Source organism: Periophthalmus magnuspinnatus, chromosome 15 (assembly GCF_009829125.3).
Source record: "Periophthalmus magnuspinnatus isolate fPerMag1 chromosome 15, fPerMag1.2.pri, whole genome shotgun sequence".
In the NCBI taxonomy this organism is placed as follows: Eukaryota; Metazoa; Chordata; class Actinopteri; order Gobiiformes; family Gobiidae; genus Periophthalmus; species Periophthalmus magnuspinnatus.
In genome coordinates this window covers 18,388,378-18,409,378 of record NC_047140.1, presented here as the reverse complement: position 1 = coordinate 18,409,378, position 21,001 = coordinate 18,388,378, and the positions used below count along the sequence as shown (strand labels likewise).

The 21,001-nt window shown below is 37.5% G+C and overlaps 1 protein-coding gene across 1 annotated transcript in view; it reads right to left on the bottom strand.

The window, feature by feature from the left end:
• Positions 1–21,001, bottom strand: part of thada (THADA armadillo repeat containing) — a 131,311-nt gene that overhangs the window by 9,442 nt on the left and 100,868 nt on the right. Inside the window, exons 34-37 of the mRNA XM_033979701.2 lie at positions 14,395–14,519; positions 11,617–11,689; positions 10,935–11,085; positions 10,388–10,510 (exon numbers count right to left, since the gene is read on the bottom strand). Coding sequence (XP_033835592.1) covers positions 10,388–10,510; positions 10,935–11,085; positions 11,617–11,689; positions 14,395–14,519 — 472 coding nt within the window. The remainder of the gene's footprint in view (positions 1–10,387; positions 10,511–10,934; positions 11,086–11,616; positions 11,690–14,394; positions 14,520–21,001) is intronic.

The window sequence follows — 21,001 nt, the reverse complement described above, 5'->3', positions numbered from 1 at the left end:
TCTGGTGTAAAATGGTGACAGCTGAAGCATGCGTCTCTTGTAGTAAAAATATAATTGTATTTGATCAAAGGCCTCTGAGTTGCCCCCTGTGGTGTGAGCTGTTTGTATTTGATCCTCTGAAACCACTGCCGGCATTTTATAGGCCGAGCTCAGACTTCCAATGTCATCTGAAGGTATTATTTTCATGCTAATGTATCAAGTTCCCTGACATTTTATACTATTATTTCAATGATAATGCCAGCAGTAAAATGGCGGCGTAGGCAATTAAATCGTTTCCTTTAGTAAAAGTGCGGTGAGAAGATTGACTTCCTACAGAAAATCAATAGTGAGTTTTAGCATTGTTGTAGCCATATGTAGGCTAAGGATAAGGCTAGTAGACATGCCTGGCTGCTTCCTGTTTTGGTTGTTTTGGTCTTGGGTCTTGTTCTTGTCACGCATCAGAGGAAGTGAAGGTTGTAAAAGATGTTGTTGTTTAGCGCCTCTCAATCTCACACCTCAGATTCTTCCTGGACCTCACTAGTTGCTCGTCTCAGGATGGCTACGTTTAGGCCTGTCAAGATAATTACTATATCAACTTGGTCAATATGTATCATGGGTACATTTTCTTTGCACTACCGGGGCATTTTTGGTTATTTTTTGGCTATATGATAAGCTTTAAGTCGTAGAAATCTGAATTGATAACTTCCATGTCTCATTACAGATGCAAATACTACAGTGTTTCATTCTGCTGTTTATTTATTGCAGCTCATTTTTTAAATTTAGCATAGTTTTTGTGGTATAAATCTGCTCTTGGGTTATTGTGTCAGTGGCATAAATTAGTTTCAATATTATGATTTATTGTCTATATTTGCTTCAGCAATGTATCGCATTTCTAAATTTGTTATTGTGACAGGAATAGCTATGTGGTACTAGTGTTGTTACAGATAAACAGTGTAGTTTAATTTATGGAAGAGAAATTGATAAAATGTATTGTTACCTCTTTAGATTTGGTTGCGGTCAATTTCTTTATGTCTGGCATTATCTGGACAAAAAGATAAATTGTCTTAAACTCAATAGACTATGTTACCAGAGGTGTGGACTTGTCACTACTTTGATGACTTGAGATTTTACTTGGTAAAATGGACTACAACTTGGGACATGACTTGGAGCCTGTGACTTGAGACAACTTAATGTTTCCCTTCACTAAATAAATGTGTCTTACAAACAATATATAAATTATCATAGCAATATTTGGTAATTTTGTATAAAGACTTGAAACTCAAAGTGGAGGATTTGGACGGACTTTAGTGCACTGGGTCTTGACTTGGACTATGAGATTTACTTGAGACTTGGTTCCACCTTTGGATGTTAGAGATATAAAGAAAGTTTATGTATATGTTGTGAAGTTCTGCCTAAACTTCCTCATGGCACATTGTCCTGGCCCAGCTAAACCATCTGTGATCTGTCTGTTTTTTGAACGTTACGTTGACTGCACAGAAAAAAGGGGCCTCACTGAGCACACTACAGTTATGTGTCCAGTGGCAGTAGTGTTTAGGATTTCTCTTATTTCACTGAGGGACATCCCGCCGTAATGTCCACCCACACACCCCTCTTGTGTTCTGGAGACATCCGACACCCCCAGCTGCACTGGCCCGGCAACGGTCACAAAGGCTCAAGGTCTCTGCTTAATCCACTGCTGCTAATGGCATAGAGTCAGAGGGAGACTGCATCAACAGTATAGAGGCGGGAATTATATATAATGACAGATGGATCGTTTTACCATTGGTGTTATGAAGATATGATAAAATGTGTATATATTAAGAGTATACTGTCTATAATAAAACTATTAGAAGTTACATAAACAAGAGACAAAAACATTAAGTGTAAGGTGCAAAACAAGGGTATAAAGTGATATTTCTGCCCGTTTGTGATGAATTACTCATTTCAAATAAAGCCTTTGTAGAACTGAGAGGAATGTGGCCCTTACTTAATAATGTAAAAAAAAAAAATGGGCATGGTACAACCCGAGGCACACCGACTGAGGATGCCTTTGTAGATTTCTTTTATGTTGTGAACTAGTATTCCTATATTTCAAAAGAATTTTCTGTTTGTTTGGGACAACAGCCTTGAACTAACACACAGAGACTAAGAAAAAAGTAAATTTTGATTCCACAGGGTAAAAGTTGGAATGTTTGCTCTTATATGGAAGAAAAACTTTTTGAGAAATTGGAACTATAGTAGTATTATCTTGTATTGTTCTACATCTTATTTTGAATACTCTTATGTTTCTATTTGCAAAGGCTTTTCCGAGTACATTTCTAATTTAATGTTTTCAAATGCTCCTTAACTTTGATAGATTTTGATATATATTTGTAACCACAGAATTAACACTGATGTTGTTAGATGATTCCATTACTTTACAATTAAACAGTAACTACAGAGCTAATAACACTGTGTCTATTATTATCTTTTTGGTCTTTACCATTTACACTCTGCACATACAATCCCATCCACCTCAATGGAAGTGGCTGTAATCCCAATATCCTCCTACAGGCCCCTCTCTGTGGTGATTCTTCAAAGCCCAGGGGTGCAGTGGGTGAGCAGAGTTTGATTTCAGACCCAATTAGTGTGCTGGTATTTGGGTGACGCTTGAGATGCTACTTGTTGGTTGAGGAGGGGTTAAGTTAAATTAGATTTGCGCTTCCTGTTCGGGACAATGGTTCCTCTGTGGGCCACTGCTCCAGGAACAAGAGTCTTTACTAAACATGGTGAGAATACAGGCTATTTCCTACACACCTGTATTGGTTTTACAGGTTATACTAAGGCTTAATCCATCTGTATGTTTATGGGGAAACTAGGAATAGAAGCAACTAATATATGTAGCTATAGTAAGATAATTGCATGCTAATTTTGTGTAGAAAGGTGTTGAAACCAGCCATCTCAGACACGCAAACAACTATAAAAAGAGTATATATAAAGGTATTAGTGTATTGGACCATTTACACACTGTCGGTTTCTTAAAATAGCTAACCTAGCTTTAGACCAGCACTTTCTGAGTACTATTATAAATATATTATGACTGAACCAAGGGACTAGTTCTCAACCAGGTCTTAACTAGGTCCGAGCAATGACAAAATCTTATATAAAGGACAAGCTAAAACAAGATTAAAAGCTATTGATACTTTGAAGTGACATCATACTAGGGGTGTTTGTCATACATGGTGGAATTTTTAGCAATTACAATGTAGGCACAATGTACAATCACAGTGAGAAAAGATTTAAGACTATACAACACTATACAATGAATTTAAACAACATATTTTCAGGAGCCTGTGATCAATACGAGCGCTCATGGTCCTGTTTAGGTGTGAGTGTGACTAAGTGGCTGACTAACTTGTGACTGTGATTTTATGTGTGAGGGACTTGTTTATCAGCACAAATCATCTAACCTGCTGTAGGCATGGGACAATATTGAAATTTTGTGTCACAAGTATCATGGACAAAATGTGATTAACGTTCATGTCATGATAATGATTAAAGTTGCTGACAGTTTAAAGATGTAATGGAATTATCATTATTATAATATTATGAAGAGGTTCCACGTGGCGATTGTTTTTGTCATCAATTATCATGATTATATAAAATGTCCCACGAACCATTATTGTCTACCTATTTTTAGCAACTCTTTCTGGTCAGACTGTGGTAAACAAAGCTCAGATTAGTCTTAATTACACTAATAGAGCTTCTGACAGTGTAGTGCCTTCAGTTAGCATCACACCCCCAGGGAATGTTGATGACTTCCACTGCAACTCACTCTAAATACAACTTTGAGTGGGTAAATAAGAAGATAAAAATATATAAAACATGATCAAAAGCTTTTAAAAGGTCCACTGTGCATAATAAGTCTCGTTTAAGCAGGTCTAAAACAGGCTTAACACTAGGTTTGAACCCGGACTAAACCAGGTTTAAAGAAGCCAAAACTCTTGCACTGCTCTAGACTGGTTCAGTTGTTTCATGAGACATTGTTGCACTTGAGCTGAGATCTATAAAAGTGAAAATGAAACTGACAGTTAAACAGTGTATACTGTAGAGCGCATCTATAAACCCAAGTTTAGCTTTTTAAGAGTCTGGAGTCTAAAAGTGGATCTAAAGAGGCTTAGAGGCAGACTGAATAGACTGGTTGAGCTTGATATAGAATAAGATAATATTTACAACTCAAGTTAAAACACAAGTCAAGATTACAGAAGTAAATTAACAGATCCAATAATTTTCTCTAGAATGTAATTTCTGGTACTTTTTTTTACTATGATTACGTATACAGCCACTTCTCTAGCATCACTGCACATTTATTATTACTAATATTATTCCAAATATATAAATATCTGCCCTATACACTTGGGATTTTTCTGATACCAATACATAGGCAGCTCAGATATATTGTTGGTTCATCATGTTCATCCATGATTTGAAAGCCTTGTTTAAATTTTCTATAATATACAAGTACAGCTACATTCATCAGACATGTCATGTTCACAATAGTAAAAAACAATGGGAGCTACTATAGCTGTGCACATCTTCATCCTCATATACTATAGTCACATTGTTCCTGCACGCTGCAGAGATTTTAGGATGTGTGTGTTAGGGTTGTCAGAAGTATCAAAAATCAGATACATATAGATACTAAAATTAGTATTAAAACTAGATACTCATTTGACATATCGATACTAAAAAAGTCATACAAGACCACACGGTAGTATAAAAGAAAGTACTACTCACATACTATTGTCTAAATAAAGAGTGTTTATTATCATTGTGGTATCTGAGTATCAAGTCTATTCCTTAGTATCAAAATTGAGCTTGAAATTTTAGTATTGTGACTAAATGTTCCTCCATATTTTCTGGTGAAGTTGAGAACCCCAGAGTTGGAGAATGACAGCATGCCTGCAGTGTAGTTAGAGTTCAGTGCTGTTTGTCCTATAGTACGTGACGGTGGCCTCCGTCTCTGTTCCCACATGGCCCTGGCTCCATATCAAAGAACCAGGACTCGTCACCTCTGTCTGAGGCACCTCACACCTCTCTCTCCACTCACAGACGACAGGGCCGTAAACAACCGGAGCACACACACTCTGACAGCAGACTGCATGGCTATGGGACGCACAGGGAGAGGAGAGAGAGAAAGGAGGGGCAGAAGGAGAGAGGGAAAGAGAGAGGGAGAGACAGATCTACTACTACTAGAAAACCATGGAGGATATTTAGCATGAATTTACTGTGCAGTGGGCCAGCATTTTAAACCCATTTCTGACCTCTGTTACATTTGTGTTTTTGTCTAGAGAAAGTATGTTAAAACAAAAAGTGTGATATTGTATTAAACTTAAAACAAAAATATTATGTTAGTGCAAATAAATGTCATTGGAATTAACAAGATGTGGGCCTGTTTGAAATATTTGTTAAGTCCTAGAGGCCACATAATTCCATGCATTTAATATAACTAATACAGCATAGTTACTTGATTTAGCAGTAGATGGTATAGAAAATATTGGGATTTTCATGTGCCATTTTAGTCCTGACACCATCTGAATCTAAACTAGTGTCCAGGTCTAAACCAGATCTAAAGGCAGGATCAAACCAGAACTTATCCAAGTGTAACCCAAGTCAAAACTAGGAATGAGGGCTGAAAGATCTGAGAAAATATCTAACTCCCATTTTTCTGAATAAACAGTGCAATTAGATTTGCGATTTATGTTTGAATAATTGGATATAATTCAAAGTTCACATTTTCAAAGCACCTGAAAGAAGTAACAAAGACACTAAGATATAAACTGATAAATTAATACAAGAACCACATTTCAAAACATGTTGTACAGATCTAAACTACAGGATTAGCAGTTTTTATGCAGAAGACAACAGGAAATTCTGTTTGTGGAGGAAATGATGGTACTTAAATTGTGATTTTGATTTGCAATGATAACCACCAAAAGAGAAATAAAGATAGCACTAAATGAAGAATGTATTTTTATTCTATGCATCAACAGAACAATTCAACAGACCACCAGCAGCACTCCTCCCTGTCTAAGCACCACTTAAAACTATCTGCAGTTTTCCATTGCATGCTAAAGGAGCTAAGTTGAGAAAAGCCAGGATATGCGTTTAAACATGAGAACACTTTTGTATGCAGAGGTTAATCTCCTCCACAGTTCATATGCAGAGGCCAGAACCAGCGTGGGGACACTACGGTGGACCTGGAGAGAACAAAACCAGTGATGTTTGCCTTTCATCGTCTATTGTTGAGAAGACGACAGAGAGATTACACCTTTGTAATGTTTGTGAAGGGACATTAGGGCAGGAGTGTGACTATCAGCCTCATTTTCATAGTGAGGGGAGGGGTTTAGAGGCGAAAAGTCTAAGTTAAATTAAGTTTAGATAAGGTGATATAGATAGCAAGCTCTGTGTAGCACCTCAAAGTCTACAAGCAGTGCAGCTAAATCAGTGAAATAGAACAGCAGCAAACAAATCAGCTTTAATGTAATAAATACCTCCAGCTTAATAACACAATTCTAGATCCCAAAAACATTAATAAAGTGATCCAAAATAGTCTTAAATGGTCTCAGGGAAAATTTATTTGAATATCCATTGCAAGACGTGGCATCACCAGCATCCATCCCATAGTTTTTTTCTGTATGCAACACACAGAACCTATGAACTTTTACAATGTTACATGCTGCATAGTGGGACAAATAGCCCACTAGTGCCCCCAAAATGTACATGCCAGCTAGGTGATCAGAGCAACTCTAGTATTACATGTTTGCGCTAGATAAAATGGCTTCATAATCTGACAGTGCATAGTGGTCTCATTTTGACAAGTGCTGCTTTTACAGTATATCTCTACTGGGGCAAAACATATTATACTTTACTCTATGAAAAAGATCAGGTACAGTGCCTTTAAACTATTTATTTATTTATTTATTTTTTATACCCTTATTTAACCAGGAGGTCCCTTTGAGAATCCAAAAGCCAAATATAACTATCATTCTTATATTTTTAAATCATTCAAAATCGATCATATAAAATGGGAAGACTCGATGACAGTGTTGTATAGCAGCTGTCTACAGAAGTGACTTTGGGTCCTGCTCTAACCATGGCCCTGCTCGGGTTAATTACAGAACAGGCTCAGTCTGAGGAGAGATGACATATTTCTCTAAAAGGAGGTCTGTTATTTTTACAGTCAGCGGGGTGTAATGTCCTCTGGGTTTCCTCATGTTTTTCATTGACCAGAGGGATTGAGCTGTTCCTGGCTGGAATGGTTCATTCACATACGAGATTACCAAATTACCATCTCTGTGCCCCATTCACAGCTATGCACATTTACACTGGGAGGATGAAAAATCGCCTGTAGTGCAGTGTTCTTTCACTTTGTGGTTGTTAGATGATACTACTATAGCCACAACTGCCCTGGTGTAGACACGGCTACCAATCTGTGCCATCGACCCCTCTGGCCATCACCAATATTAACACAATATTCACTAGGCTAGGTCACTGAAATGTCTTGCCTAAAGACACAACAAACCTGATCTGAGCAGGAATCAAACCTCTGACCCTGATATATAAAAGTGTATTTAATATATTCATTACTTTAATATAATAATACTGTATTACTTTACACCAAATAAAACCATCATACTTTTAATTTCTGCAAAGTGTGTTAAAGTGGAAAAAAGTGCTATTTTTCCAGTGAAAGAACTGTGTAATTTACCCAGTGCAATTACAGTAAGTATGACACAAAGTCTAAATACAATAACCACTCAAACTCAGGGACACCCACTGGGTAATTATGCCTATTGTTGCTCATTTCCGGTCCCCATGTTAAACCTCCATGTGAGCCGGGTTGCTTAGCTCCTATCTGATATCGAGTTGACAGCTTATCTCCATCTGTCTGCCCCAATGTACATAAACATGAATAGAGCACAATCATACCAAATCCTACTATCAAAACATTACATAGAATTTTAAATGCATTTCCTGGGTCGTTCATCAGCTTTGAAAATGTTATTATTGATTCTTGTCAACTATGGAGGTAGACAAATAAAGCTGAAGTGTCACTATAAAAGAACAATAAACAAATTAGTTAGGGTAAGTTGAGTCTTCCCCCATGACTTAAGTCCTGGAGGACATGTTTTTTTTCTGGTCCGTGTTGTGTTAGCCGATAGCATCAGCGCTAACAGACACAATACGGGAGGCTCCTACAGGAAAGCTGAGAAAAATACAGGAAGTAGACGTGTTTGTGAAGGGGGTACGAGATTGTTGTCAGCTGTTACGGCATTCATGAAGTCGGGGTCCAGTTCGTTTTATTTGAGCCAGTAAAAATAGCCAGATGTCCTTATTTTGGGCTACTAAAAAGTTACATAGGCAAACTAAATTCTGTATGGTGAACTAAATGCTACAAACGAATGGGAATGTAGTAATGCATGTATTAAAAGTACGTAGTTAAAAGTATGTAGTAGTAAAATATCATATATTAAAACGCACATATAGTCATATTTTCATGCCAAGGAAACAAAGGAATCAAACAGTCAATTTAGCTAATTTATGAGAAATTCCTAGATGCAACCTTTCAACCAATGTATGTTTATCACCAACACTGTTCTCTCATACAAACCTATTGACAATTTTGCACAATTTTTTTATGTAGTGGTTCCAAACGGTGGTATGGGTGCACCCAGGGGTGCACGGAGAGGCCTAGAGGGTACCAAAAAAAGGAAATTTTACATTTTATCTATATTTCATAAGAATGGAAGGATCTCTCATACTATTTTTATTGTTTTAAATATGATGCACATGCTTTAATATAATCCAATATGATATAAACTATTAGGCATTGTAAGATATGTACAGTGCTCACAGACATTTTGCAGTGTATTGGAGTATAGGGTACACAACTTGTCTCAAAAAACTGTTGGAACCACTGTATTAATGTATGCTTTTGATGCGTGAAATGAAACAAAAACAACACTAGGCAACATAAAACTGGCTGACAGCATGTGGGAGCCAATTTGTGGAAAAAGACCTCATTTATATAGATAGTTCATTTACAATCCATAACAAACCACTACCATGAAAACTGTAAACCAGGATTATCTAAAAAATATTCTAAAAGTAAATAGCTTTATAATCTTATTGTAGTACTTTTAATTAACAACACTAGTACATGTACACACAATAAACATCGACCCCCAAATGTACTGTTCCAGCTTTCATGTACTGAACTATAAAAATATAGTAATTATTGTGACAGGCCAAGTGTCCCCCTTAGTCATCCATCTCTAGACCTTTCCAAAACTGAATGAGTGTTTGGGCGGGCAGTGTTGGAGGCATTCACTTGACAATGTTATAAAAAATCTTCAGAAAACAAACCTCAATCATTCTCAAAACAATGACACATAACCACACACTTGCTCTTATAAACACACACTTTTCACTGCAGCGTTCCGTCGGCCAAACTCAAATTAGCCCTCTTCGTTCCAGGAATGCTCCCCAACTCTTAGCACGAAATTATGTCATCCGCCCCGTTTACCATCACCACGTGTTTGCTGCGGTCTGAAGGCGCTGTCTGTTTATGCCATTGGCTTCCCTGTAGATCCAAACGGAGCTATTTTGATTAATGTTAAAGTTGTAATTATATAGTATATGGATGTTTGAGGACATAATGTTAAGCTCTGTCCCCAGCGTCCAGGCCATTGTGTTGTTTTGGATACATTGTTTTCTATATAAATAGTAGACAGATATAAAAGGATAAAGTTCCAGACTAGGAACTACTAAAGCTAGGTCAGGTATTATCTATTGCTACTTTTGTGGTTAAAACAACATTCTATATACTGGTGCACACACTTTACACACGTACACTCTCTTTGTGTTAAACGATGCCCTATATATATTATTACAGTATTACTTTTTCCCCCAAAAAATAGTAAAATAAAAGCATGTTTTTCACTTTAAATGTTTTTATTTCACTCAAAAACTTGTGTCCTTACTATGAGCGGGCTTGTCTCTGCAGAAACGTTGTTCCTTTGACTATAATATTCCATAGCATGACATAACACATCTCTCTCTCCCTAGAGAATGTTTGAAAGTATGATTTAAATTTTCTATTTACATGGAACAATGCATGCGATATGCCACTTATAGAAAGTTGCACAATGTTGCTTTAATTATTCTTAATTCAGGTAGCAATTGAGAAAAAACACAGATCCAGTTCATTTCAAGTACCTTGTGAAGTTACGTACAAGTTACAAAAATGCTAATTCAGTGACACTTTGTGAAATTGACTGGCGGCTACCAAATATATACTATTTCTGCTGGTACATTTAAAAAAATATGTTTTATGTTTAATTTTAACAAACCCAAATGACAGTACCTGGACAAAGCAAATCTGCAGGAACAAAACAGATGAAGTCGGCAGCAGCGTCCCGCACTTCCTGGTCCTCATCCTGCAGCAGCGTGACCAGACTCCTCCACAGAGAAACTGTTGTATCTAAACCTGGAATAAACATAAATAAGGTAAATTATGAAGGAAACTGCAAAAACTTTATCAGTCTAAATGAAAGGCTTGGGCCAAACAATTGTAAATACAATAATAAATTGTGCACTTGTTTAATATGGTCTAGAAATGAGGTCAGTGTTTGGTGTTTGTACACAATCCCAGCTTTGACATGTATGTATGAATGTGTTGCATGCTGAGGGATTGGTGGCACAGACTGGGAGCCTTGCTTTTGTCACTCTACTCCAGAACAGCTGTGGCAACTATGGAAAGTGAACGAACAATACACATAATTGTAAAGCCATTTTGAGTGTCTGAAAAGGTGATATATATGACTATTGCATTGTTTGCTCCCTGGTTAAATTGTAGTAGAGTAATTGAGGATAAATTATGTATAGTAGTTGGTTTGTGCATGAGGATATACCCAGAGGCAGACTGGGGCTGGTGAGGACTGGAGCTGTGCATTGGACCAGGACTTTGGACACCATCATCTTGACCTCCACAGGATGTTCCTCACTGCAGCAGGAGCAGACCAGAGCAGCCCATTCAGAGAAACAGGAGGCTGCACTACCATCCTAATCACACAATATATTGATGTCAGAATGAATGAATCAAATGTATATACATGGACTGTCCTCACTAGACTTATTTATTTTACATGAAGCTTTACTTTCAACAAAACTTTTTTCACTTTTCACACTGCTCCAATATATTTCATCAATCAAGTTTATGTAATTACTCATTTGTATTCAATATTATTTTAGGAAAAGCATGTTGACTCGATTAGATGTATCCCTTAGCCTGTAATGTTTTACAGTATGACATTAACAAGAGTTTCAAATGTGGAGGGAAAACACTACTGGCAGATGTTTGTATGTTTTTCAAGGTTAAATAGATGTGATATGTTAAAACCCAAGAAGAAATAGAATAAGAAATACATTGTCCTTGTCAAGTTGTATTTTATAGTTAAAATAAATCACAATATCCTTGAACTAGATTGCACAGCTACACCCCTGCTGGGCTTCTATTCATGCTTAGGTCAACTGCAATGTCATCCTCAGTGAATAAAGAAAACTAAACACACTCTGTTTAAACCTAATGTTTACCTGAGGGTCAGAGGTCACACGCTGAGCCACCAGCTGAGAGAACAGCGTGAGGGCAGCACAGTGAAGCTCCACACTGCAAACATACAAGAACAAAGACAAGACAAATTTTAATGCATTGTCAGCCAATTACATTATGTATCAATATACAATATACCTCTAAACTAGTCAACTACTTAATATTGTTATTCAAACTTAAGTGATAGTTTTACTACTTGTACTACTTACATATCTGTTGACTTTCTGTACAGTGTAAATAGTGTTGACTGCTACACTGCCGAGGTCTCTCTTGCAAAAGATATTCTGAATCTCAATTCTTAATATTAAACAAGGTAACTACGGAACAGTGGGTGTGTACACACCTTTGAGTGGGTTAGGATGGAAAAATGTTTAAAAGCAACAGATTGCATACTATGTTTTTTTTTTATCATATATATTTATCATATATATTTAATACATGTAAGATATACAGTGCACAAATATAATCAACATGGTAGGTAGCTCTGGGCGCTGATTGAAAAACTCCCCATAACTAATACTTCACCAAGCTTGAATAGTCTTACAAACCACAAAAGAAGTGTGCCGCTCCTCACCACTACATTGCTTTTCACAATACCCTCAATGCTATTCACTCACATGCAGCAGGCAAAGGCAGCCAGCAGCAACCCAATCTGATCCTACACTGGCTATAATCATAACGCTCTGGCCGCTCCAAAAGCGAAAGACGATCCTGAGACCAGAGATTGTGGCTAGGACCTGGCTATGTACTGGTGAAAGGCCTTTGTAACTCTATCCTGATGCGGGACGTTGGCTGTTGTTTTGGGGTGAGAACCGTACAGCGGTGGCCCGTCAAAAAGGTGTGTGTCTGTCAAAGTGTGGGAGTGACAAATACACAAGTTTAATTTTGTATGGGCCAAATCTGTTAGTGGTTTCAAATGCATGATTCACAGTCCCATAATAGAAATGGATTGAATCAGCAGGTGAATAAAAGGGGGATTAATCTTAGTACTCTTTGTGTGTGTTTATAGTAAATAGAATTGAAAATCTACCAGTACTATAGTAGTGTAAGATTACCATAATGGGTTCAAACGAAATAAGTGGTTTCATTGACTGGTGTGTGACTCACATGGCCACTGCAGTAAAGGAAATTGAGTATAGCAATTACAGCAAGATCGCCAAATACTAAAAAGGTTGATATTTACAGCAACAAAAGGAATAGTAGTGTTGTAAGGATCAGTAGTTGTTGTTCATGATCAGTTATAAAGTAGATAAAATAATAGAAATGGGTTGAATATGGGAAAGAATTTTGTGGATAATGGTATTAGCTCAAGTAGAACATGAAGCGGATGTTGATATTAAATAATAAAAAGGTACTATTGACATAAACAGTTATTGCAAGTATTAAAGTAAGGTCAAATAATGATATATAATATAGTCATAGCGCTCTGTGTCGTCAAGCAAACTTTGTAATTCTGAAGCAAACTTTCACAAAGATATGTTATGGGAGTGGTAAGTTTCTCATATGTCAGCTAAATTCAATCTAATCTGGTTCATAGTTACTACAAAAAGAATAATACAAAGTTAAAAATACAATGTATCATTCAAAAGGTTAAGGGTTCGATTCCCAAACCTAGATGTAATACTACTGCAAAACTAAACTTTAACTAAAACTGAAAATTACATCATAAAAACCTATCCTCGTGGCAGTTTGATCTTCTGGCCAATGAAAGATAACCTTTATGTTGCAAAATGTTATAGTAGATGATGCAATCCCAATATACATGCTAAACGTTTAGTCAAATATTTATGTATTTCAAAAATATGTATACTTTTCTACACATTTTCATGAATTATTAGGTTTTCATATTGAGGTCATATATTTATCTATCCATCAAACTGGTCTTACAGGACACTTGCTCAGACTATATTTTACACTTGTTCAGTAAAACAGTTCAGTCCAGTGTCCCTTATGGAAACAGTGAGGAGCTGGGTTTGTAAAAAGGATCAGTTAGACCCAGGTGCAGTCACTGACCCGGGAAGTCCCCCTGCATGGACTGTGGCTCAGAATGAGGGGCGGACAGTGTATACCATCCATCACAGCAAAGAGAAAGAGAAAGAGAAAGAGAAAGAGAAAGAGAAAGAGAAAGAGAAAGAGAAAGAGAAAGAGAGAGAGAAAGAGAGAGAGAGAGAGAGAGAGAGAGAGAGAGAGAGAGAGAGAGAGAGAGAGAGAGAGAGAGAGAGAGAAGGATGTTTGGACAGCAGGTGTGTACGGACGGAAGCGGGTAGTGCTTTTCAGGTGACAGAAGCAGGAGTTGGATTTCTACTAATGCATTCTTTACGGGCAATGACTTTTAGGTGTAAAGTTTGGGGCTTATGTCAGTAGTTGAAGGGCAATTAAAAAAAGTACATTCATTCATGACTGGCAATACACTAGTCCATTCAGATTCATCACACTTAATAATTTAAGCACAGAGGAACTGCCGCCACTACTGTGCACTGGGTTTCTGCACCCATGCATTATAAACATTGTGTAAAATGTTAGACCATTACAAGTGTGTCTATAATAAAGAGGATATTAGAACCTTAAGAAGTACTTTAAACTATATGTTTAAACTATATGTCTATATAACCTCAATAGTATTGTGACTGTTCAACTAAACTTTGTAGAAGGTGCAGGTCTTAATGAACCTTCATATTTGAGCATAAATACATCATAATTTGTTTGTACCTAAGAAATATATGAATACTTTGAAGATGATGTCAGGTCATATTTGTTCTGACCTGTGAGCCGAGGTCTGGGCAAGAAACAGCAGGCGTCTGTGGACCTCCTCCTGGGACATAAGCCGGCCCCTGTCCCACCAGAGAATGGGCTCGGAGGAACAGAGCGCACACAGCACTTCCAGGACCTGAAAAGAACATGCAGAGAACATGTAAATAACATATAATCTTGTGTCTTATCAATTCAATAGGCCCATTAGATTTTATTTTAAATGAAACACCCACACATTCAAATAATTCACTTTTAACTAAAACATTATATTACAAATATTAGAATAAAACATACTTGACAATGGATCAGGGCTAGAGACTGATAATGTATATGGCGTTTAATAAGTATAAAGATATACTGTGTAACATTTCTGGAGTAAGTATGGCATGACATTTATCTATCGCTATAAAGAAAGGCAGATGGCACTACAAGGCCAAGTTACAGGTCAGATCTGTGGAGACACAAGCCTGCTCACAGTAAGAATGTAGCTTTTCAAGGTAGTAAATGCTAGACAGGTTAAACCCCAAGCAGGTAGTGTCCCAACCAAAAGTTACAGTGCATCTTTAAGAATCGAGTAAGAAATTGTTGCTTTTCAGTTGTCTGATAAAAATGCCACGGTGTCCTTAAACCAGATTGCTACCATGCTAGGCTAAGCTGTACAGACAGAACATACATAGAACACACAAAGAACATACAGAGAACATGTGAACTAGTGTCTGTCAGTGGAGCTTTGGTGTCCCTCTGCAGCTGCCAAATGCCAGATTATTTTTACACCGGTTGGATCCTCCCATCGCACGCCCAAACCACGGGTACACAGCTGCCCAGGGCTCACTCAGATACAGAGGACATCCTATTGCTTAAGACACTAGGTTCAAATCAAAAGTGACAAGTGTGGATTTTAATAATTTGATTTCCACTCATTATTATTATGTCAACCATTTATATTAGTTTAACGTATTTTAACGGTTTCTATGCATTGTTATGTATGTATTATTTGCCTACAACAACAGGGACAATGTCGGCTATGCTCACATTCATCATTGATTCAGACTTTGTGATCAAACACAGATGGAGTGAACCATTCTCTCCTCAAATAAGATCTTTTTGTTTGTTTGTTGAGAAAATAACTTATTGGGCAAAAATATTAGTTCATAGACAAAGAAAAGCAAAGAAACACATTTTCCCTGTTAAGCTGCCCATAGTTCAGAATGTTAAGGAGCATTTTTTGAATAAAATTCTGTCAACGCATAACTTCTATTCTATAACAATATATTTTACAACCCAAATAAAAAAATGACCAAATTTTCAAATCGATCAGCTGAGCCACTTGTGAATTTTCTATCATCAACATCATCCTATTTGATCTCATTTTCATAGTCACTCACTGTAAATCACTGTACTTCCTCCCTCTCTTCCACTTCCTTTACCTAGTAACTGCTCTGACACACTGGCCCCTGACTGAGCTTCAGGGGGAGAGCCGCGTTTCGTCCCCTCCTTTTAAAACACACTTCCAGCAGTGCACACATGTTGACATTCCTACAGCATCTCTCACTGATTATTATTTCTTTCTTGGCCTCAACCTGTTATTAGAGCTTTAAAATAAGGCAGGCTTTATGGGACGGATGAGGGAAGGGTGAGGGGGAGAGACTACACGCAGGTATAAACAGTGATGTGTGCGTGACTGTATATTTGAGCGGGGGGCAGTAAAAAGACGAGGTGTAGTAGTGAAGCCCCTCCAGTGTCTTGTGTGTGGATAGTGTGACCCTGTTAAGCCCAATACAATAATCATTGGTTTGGCCCGGGCTTGTAAACTGGAACATAAAAACATTTGGTTCAAACAGAGAATAAAGCAGACGCACTTGGGGATTCACGCAGCTTTCTCAGTACATCCCCCCCTCACGTCAGTATAAGACATATTTTATAGGTCATAAGATTTCTAGGATTTCCTTAAAATAAGAAGCTCTGCCAAAATCAAAATCAATCATTCAAATCAAATAAATTCCTTAAAACTTTGTAGTAAATAAACAAATTGAAAAAATGCAAAATATTCTATATCAGGACAATGTGTTATAATTTCTAGGGACTAAGGGAGTCAGGCTACAAAAACTGTTGTATAAAGTAAAGACATGATAGCTCTTTTTAAAATGTAAAAAATATGCACTGCTCCTAACAGCCTGCCCTAATATTGAAGGAAGGGTCCATAGTCCATGTATAAAGAAGAGGGCTAAGTGAGTGTGACATATTAGTTATTCCGACTGCGAGTATCATAGCAACCAAAGAGCCAATCCAGAGCTGGTTGAAAGTAACGCCCCTTCCCGCGTAAACCGCTGGTTTAGCAGGAAGCAGGTGCTTAGCAACGCTGTCCATAAAACCTGTTGCTGACACTAGCAAGAATGACCTTAGGGAAAGTGCCTGATTTGCCTATTATTAATGTTCATATCTTGAATTAGGGACACAATAGGGGAGTAAAGATACCAGGATCATGTAGAGTGGCTCAGTACAAACATTTTAAGACCAAAATGATAAGTCTAACAGCAGCAGTTACCGAGAGAGGGGCAACACTTTTTCAAACTAAAGTTGATGGAGATGGAAATCATAGCTATGTCTATTTATATATACAATCTATGACTGGGTCAAAGACACAAATCTTCTTGCGAGGAGGGCAATACACCTGAACTTGAAACCCTTTCAAAATATTGATTGTGTCTGAAGGTCCACTCTTAGAAAATAGTGCACTCAAATTTTTCCACAATGCAACTTGAAAAATAGTTGGCATCAGTGGTCATTAGATTGGTCAATGTAGATCACAATCCACTGCAAGAGTTGGAAAAACAACAGTGCAGCATCAGGTCTTTAACAGGACACAACATGACTGAATGAAAGGAGATAGAGGTGCTGGTTTATCGCACTGTTGATCACTGATTATGAAAAAAATACTCTTACCTTATTTCCACATCTCAGATACAAAAAAAAACAACAACAATAATCCAGTCCACTTACTTGAGATCCAGTTTGACAAAACGTGTATAGTTATTATTAGTCCATAATTATTTGTCAAGTCTGATCAATATTTATTCAAATTTTATTTTTGTAAATTTTTATTTAGCTAACTTTTTTTTCACCCAGACACCAGAGTCATGTTACCCAAATATAGTGAGTTGCATGTCTGAATTGCCCTGTAAAGAGTGCACTATACAGTCCACTAAAGAGTGTGGAGCTATGTAGTGAATGAGGGGTAAGGAGCTGGGGTGGACATTCGACCACAGCCATTGTCATGTAGTTATCATCAAAGGATCTTTCTGTCTTGTCTGTCTTTCTGTGTTAACACAGAGACATGGGATTTGTCTAATAAATGTAAAAGGAAAGAAAAATGAACAGATGCTTAAAACAAAAAATAACTTTTGCTAAAACCTAAACTTTAGCTGGGTTAGACAAGTGGACTATTTCACCAATAAAACAGCCACTCATTTCACTGACTTTTGGTGGACATATTTACAATGTTCTCCATCAATCACTCTGGTTGCCCTGCCAAGCTCCTGTCAATACTCGGCTAGCAGTTCTATATACTTTCATTTAAAAAAATGTCCACACCAAGGACCAACTCTGAAATATTTGACTTTCAAAGGAGAGTATTATTATTATGATGAGCCTACACTAAGTCTACACAAAGACTGAACCAGGAATGAATCATTAAACCAGTAGGGACAAAATACTGTCAAACTAGTTGGGAATTAATCAATCAAACCTTGGATTGATTGTTGGACTACAACACTGGGACAAAATTCAAAACCTGAACCACAATGGAACAAATCAAGGCATAACAAGGATTAAATTAAAACTAACCCTAAAAAATACAAGGTCTGAATGAGCACAAAAAAACAAAGACTACATCAGAACTAAACTTGGTCTAAACCAGAATAAAACCAGAACTGAACCAAGTCCAAACCAGAACTGAGCCAGGTTTAAACCAGAACTGAGCCAGGTCTAAACCATGACTAAACTACTAAACTAGGACTGAACAAAATCCATAAAAACCCACATCATTTCTGCCACAGCTGGTCTGAGCTCCTCTGCTGACTCTTGCCTTTTTACAATGTGTTTTAATGAGCTGCCGTCCCGCGACACACTGGTCTGCCCACATACTCAAATATACAGGAAAACAAGCCAAGTCAGGCGTGGACGCGTACAAGAGCCGCGCTGTAACATGCAAATAAACGTGACGCCCACCCACAGCGCACACACACACCGACACACAAGCAGACACACACACACACACACACACACGCCATACAAACAAAACAATGTAAAAGTCTCACTCCAGGTCTATGCTCAGTGTTTTGGGTCCTGCCGAGACTGTGGTATTTACAGCGACAGGGCCACAGCAGTGAAAGGGTTAAAATAACAGTAGCTCAGTTGGTAGAGTGTTTGTCCTCTGATCTGAACATTGGAGGTTCTGATCCCGCTTCATCAACAGTAGAGCAGTTACATCCACTGACCCACAGTTTGGCGGTGCAATTCCAGCTCCCATAGATGAATGCTGATGATGAATGTTGTTGTGTCCTTGGTCCTTAACCCACTTCACTCTCAGTATCTGTGTATGCATGTGTGTGTACGAATGGGTGCAGGGTTCCTTGATGTAAAGCTTTGAGTACCATGAAGGTGGAAAAGCGCTATATAATGTGACCATTTATCATAAATTAGACTGGATTTTGCATTATGAATAATTGGTAGTAGGACTGGGCAGTTTATATTATATAGCCTATTTAAGATTTATTGATTTAATTATGTGCAGGATACAAGTTTGCCATAACATAAATATAAAGCTAACTTAAAGATGTTTTAATAGTAGAGTGGAGTCGCGAGAAATACACATTTTGTCCATACAACCCAGCCCTACTAGGTTATACTCACATGTGTGCTTTAGGCTAGTATATGACATTCGACAAAATATGTAGTTTAGCTTATTACATAGGCAGACTAAAGTAAGTTCAAGTTTATAATGGATACAGATTCCACAGAACTGCCTCATGGTGCCTAGGTATTTTTCCTATGAATACTGGTAAAGTTTGTGATGTCTGTGCCTAATATATTCATAATCCCTTTACACCCACAATCTCTGGTTCAAAGTTGATGTGTTTTCAGGAGTTTCCATTTCCATAAAAATATTAATGTTCTTGTGGGAGCTTTGCTCCATCAACAGAATCCATAAACAAACTACAATAGGAGCAAAAATGTGACATAGGATTTTGACCTAGACAGCTACATTACAAGCAGTCAGTTGCCAGCCAGAAAAGCTGCAAAAGGTCTACAAATCTTGTCAGACCCACTGCTGCTCTCCCAGAATGCTTTGGTGCAGTCCAGGGTGAACTATGGTAACTTTTCCTTTGTCCTTTTTGGTTTGGTGTCCTTAGAGCAGATCGGATGGTCTCATTTAACAGGGGTTTTAACTGACAGCGCCTGGAGGAGGAGACCTGTACTGAGTCATACCAGCCTGGGTGGGTAAAACAGGAGTCAAAACACTTCACCCGGACACAAAAATACTATCACTTTCTGTAATGAACTATATAATATACTGTAATTCACAGGAGGGTTTTAGAAATTTGACTCTTGTTTGTGTTAAATGGCAAATTAAAAGTGTGTATTGTTTATATTCAGTTTATATTGAAATCTATTGTATTTGTCTTTAATGAAGCAAAAGAAAACAGAAAATTGTGCTTTAGCAATAAAATTCATCATATATTGCCCAATGCTTGTCCTAGCTTATAATGTCCAGCCCTAGTTATAGATTAGATTTTGTTATATCAACTTAACCTCATTTTAAGTCTGAATGTGGTCTAAAATACAAAACAGACTTAATTTTCACTTTTTCAAAACAATCCTAAAATTCCAATATAACATCATAAGCATATAGTATGATTTTCACTCATGCTGAAGATATTTTTTATATTTTTGCTGCTCAAACCTGTGCCCAAAGCTAAGGATGTCCATAAGGTTTATTCCTCCAAACTCGTTAGTGTGCCCTTGGTCCAGAGCTCTTATGTGTGAGTTTAACAGAGTGAGGGAACCAGCTCAGTGCCAGTAAGTTTGGCGTTCCCCCTCAGCCCGATTACACTCTCACGCAAGTCTCTGCAAGATGGAGGTTTCATCAATTAGTGGTTCACAGAAACAAGGAAAACAGATACAAGTGTGTTTGGAAATGTGGCTCTAATGAACTGGAGAAATCTGCAAGCTCAACACTTTTAAGTGAAATGTACAAGGACTGACAGCTTTCTGATGCAAATCCACAAATTATGGTACTCCAAACATGCAATCATTGGCTAGTGCTTCACTAAGAAAATGTATAGCAAAAGAACATGCGTAGGTTTTAACTGAGCACTGGGCACGATATTTCAAAAGATTATAATACAAAAAGCATTTCTTCATGTTGCCTAAACAGAGGGGGAACACTGGATTGTGGTCTATGTAGTAACTACTTTTTACCACATTATTGCAATCGGATCAAGCTGAAACTGGAATTTTCAATATTGTGCCAATATTTGTGATTATAATGAGACTTCTGATATGCTACATAAATAAAATGACAGTTTGTTTAGATTATTCCACAGTATAGCATTAATC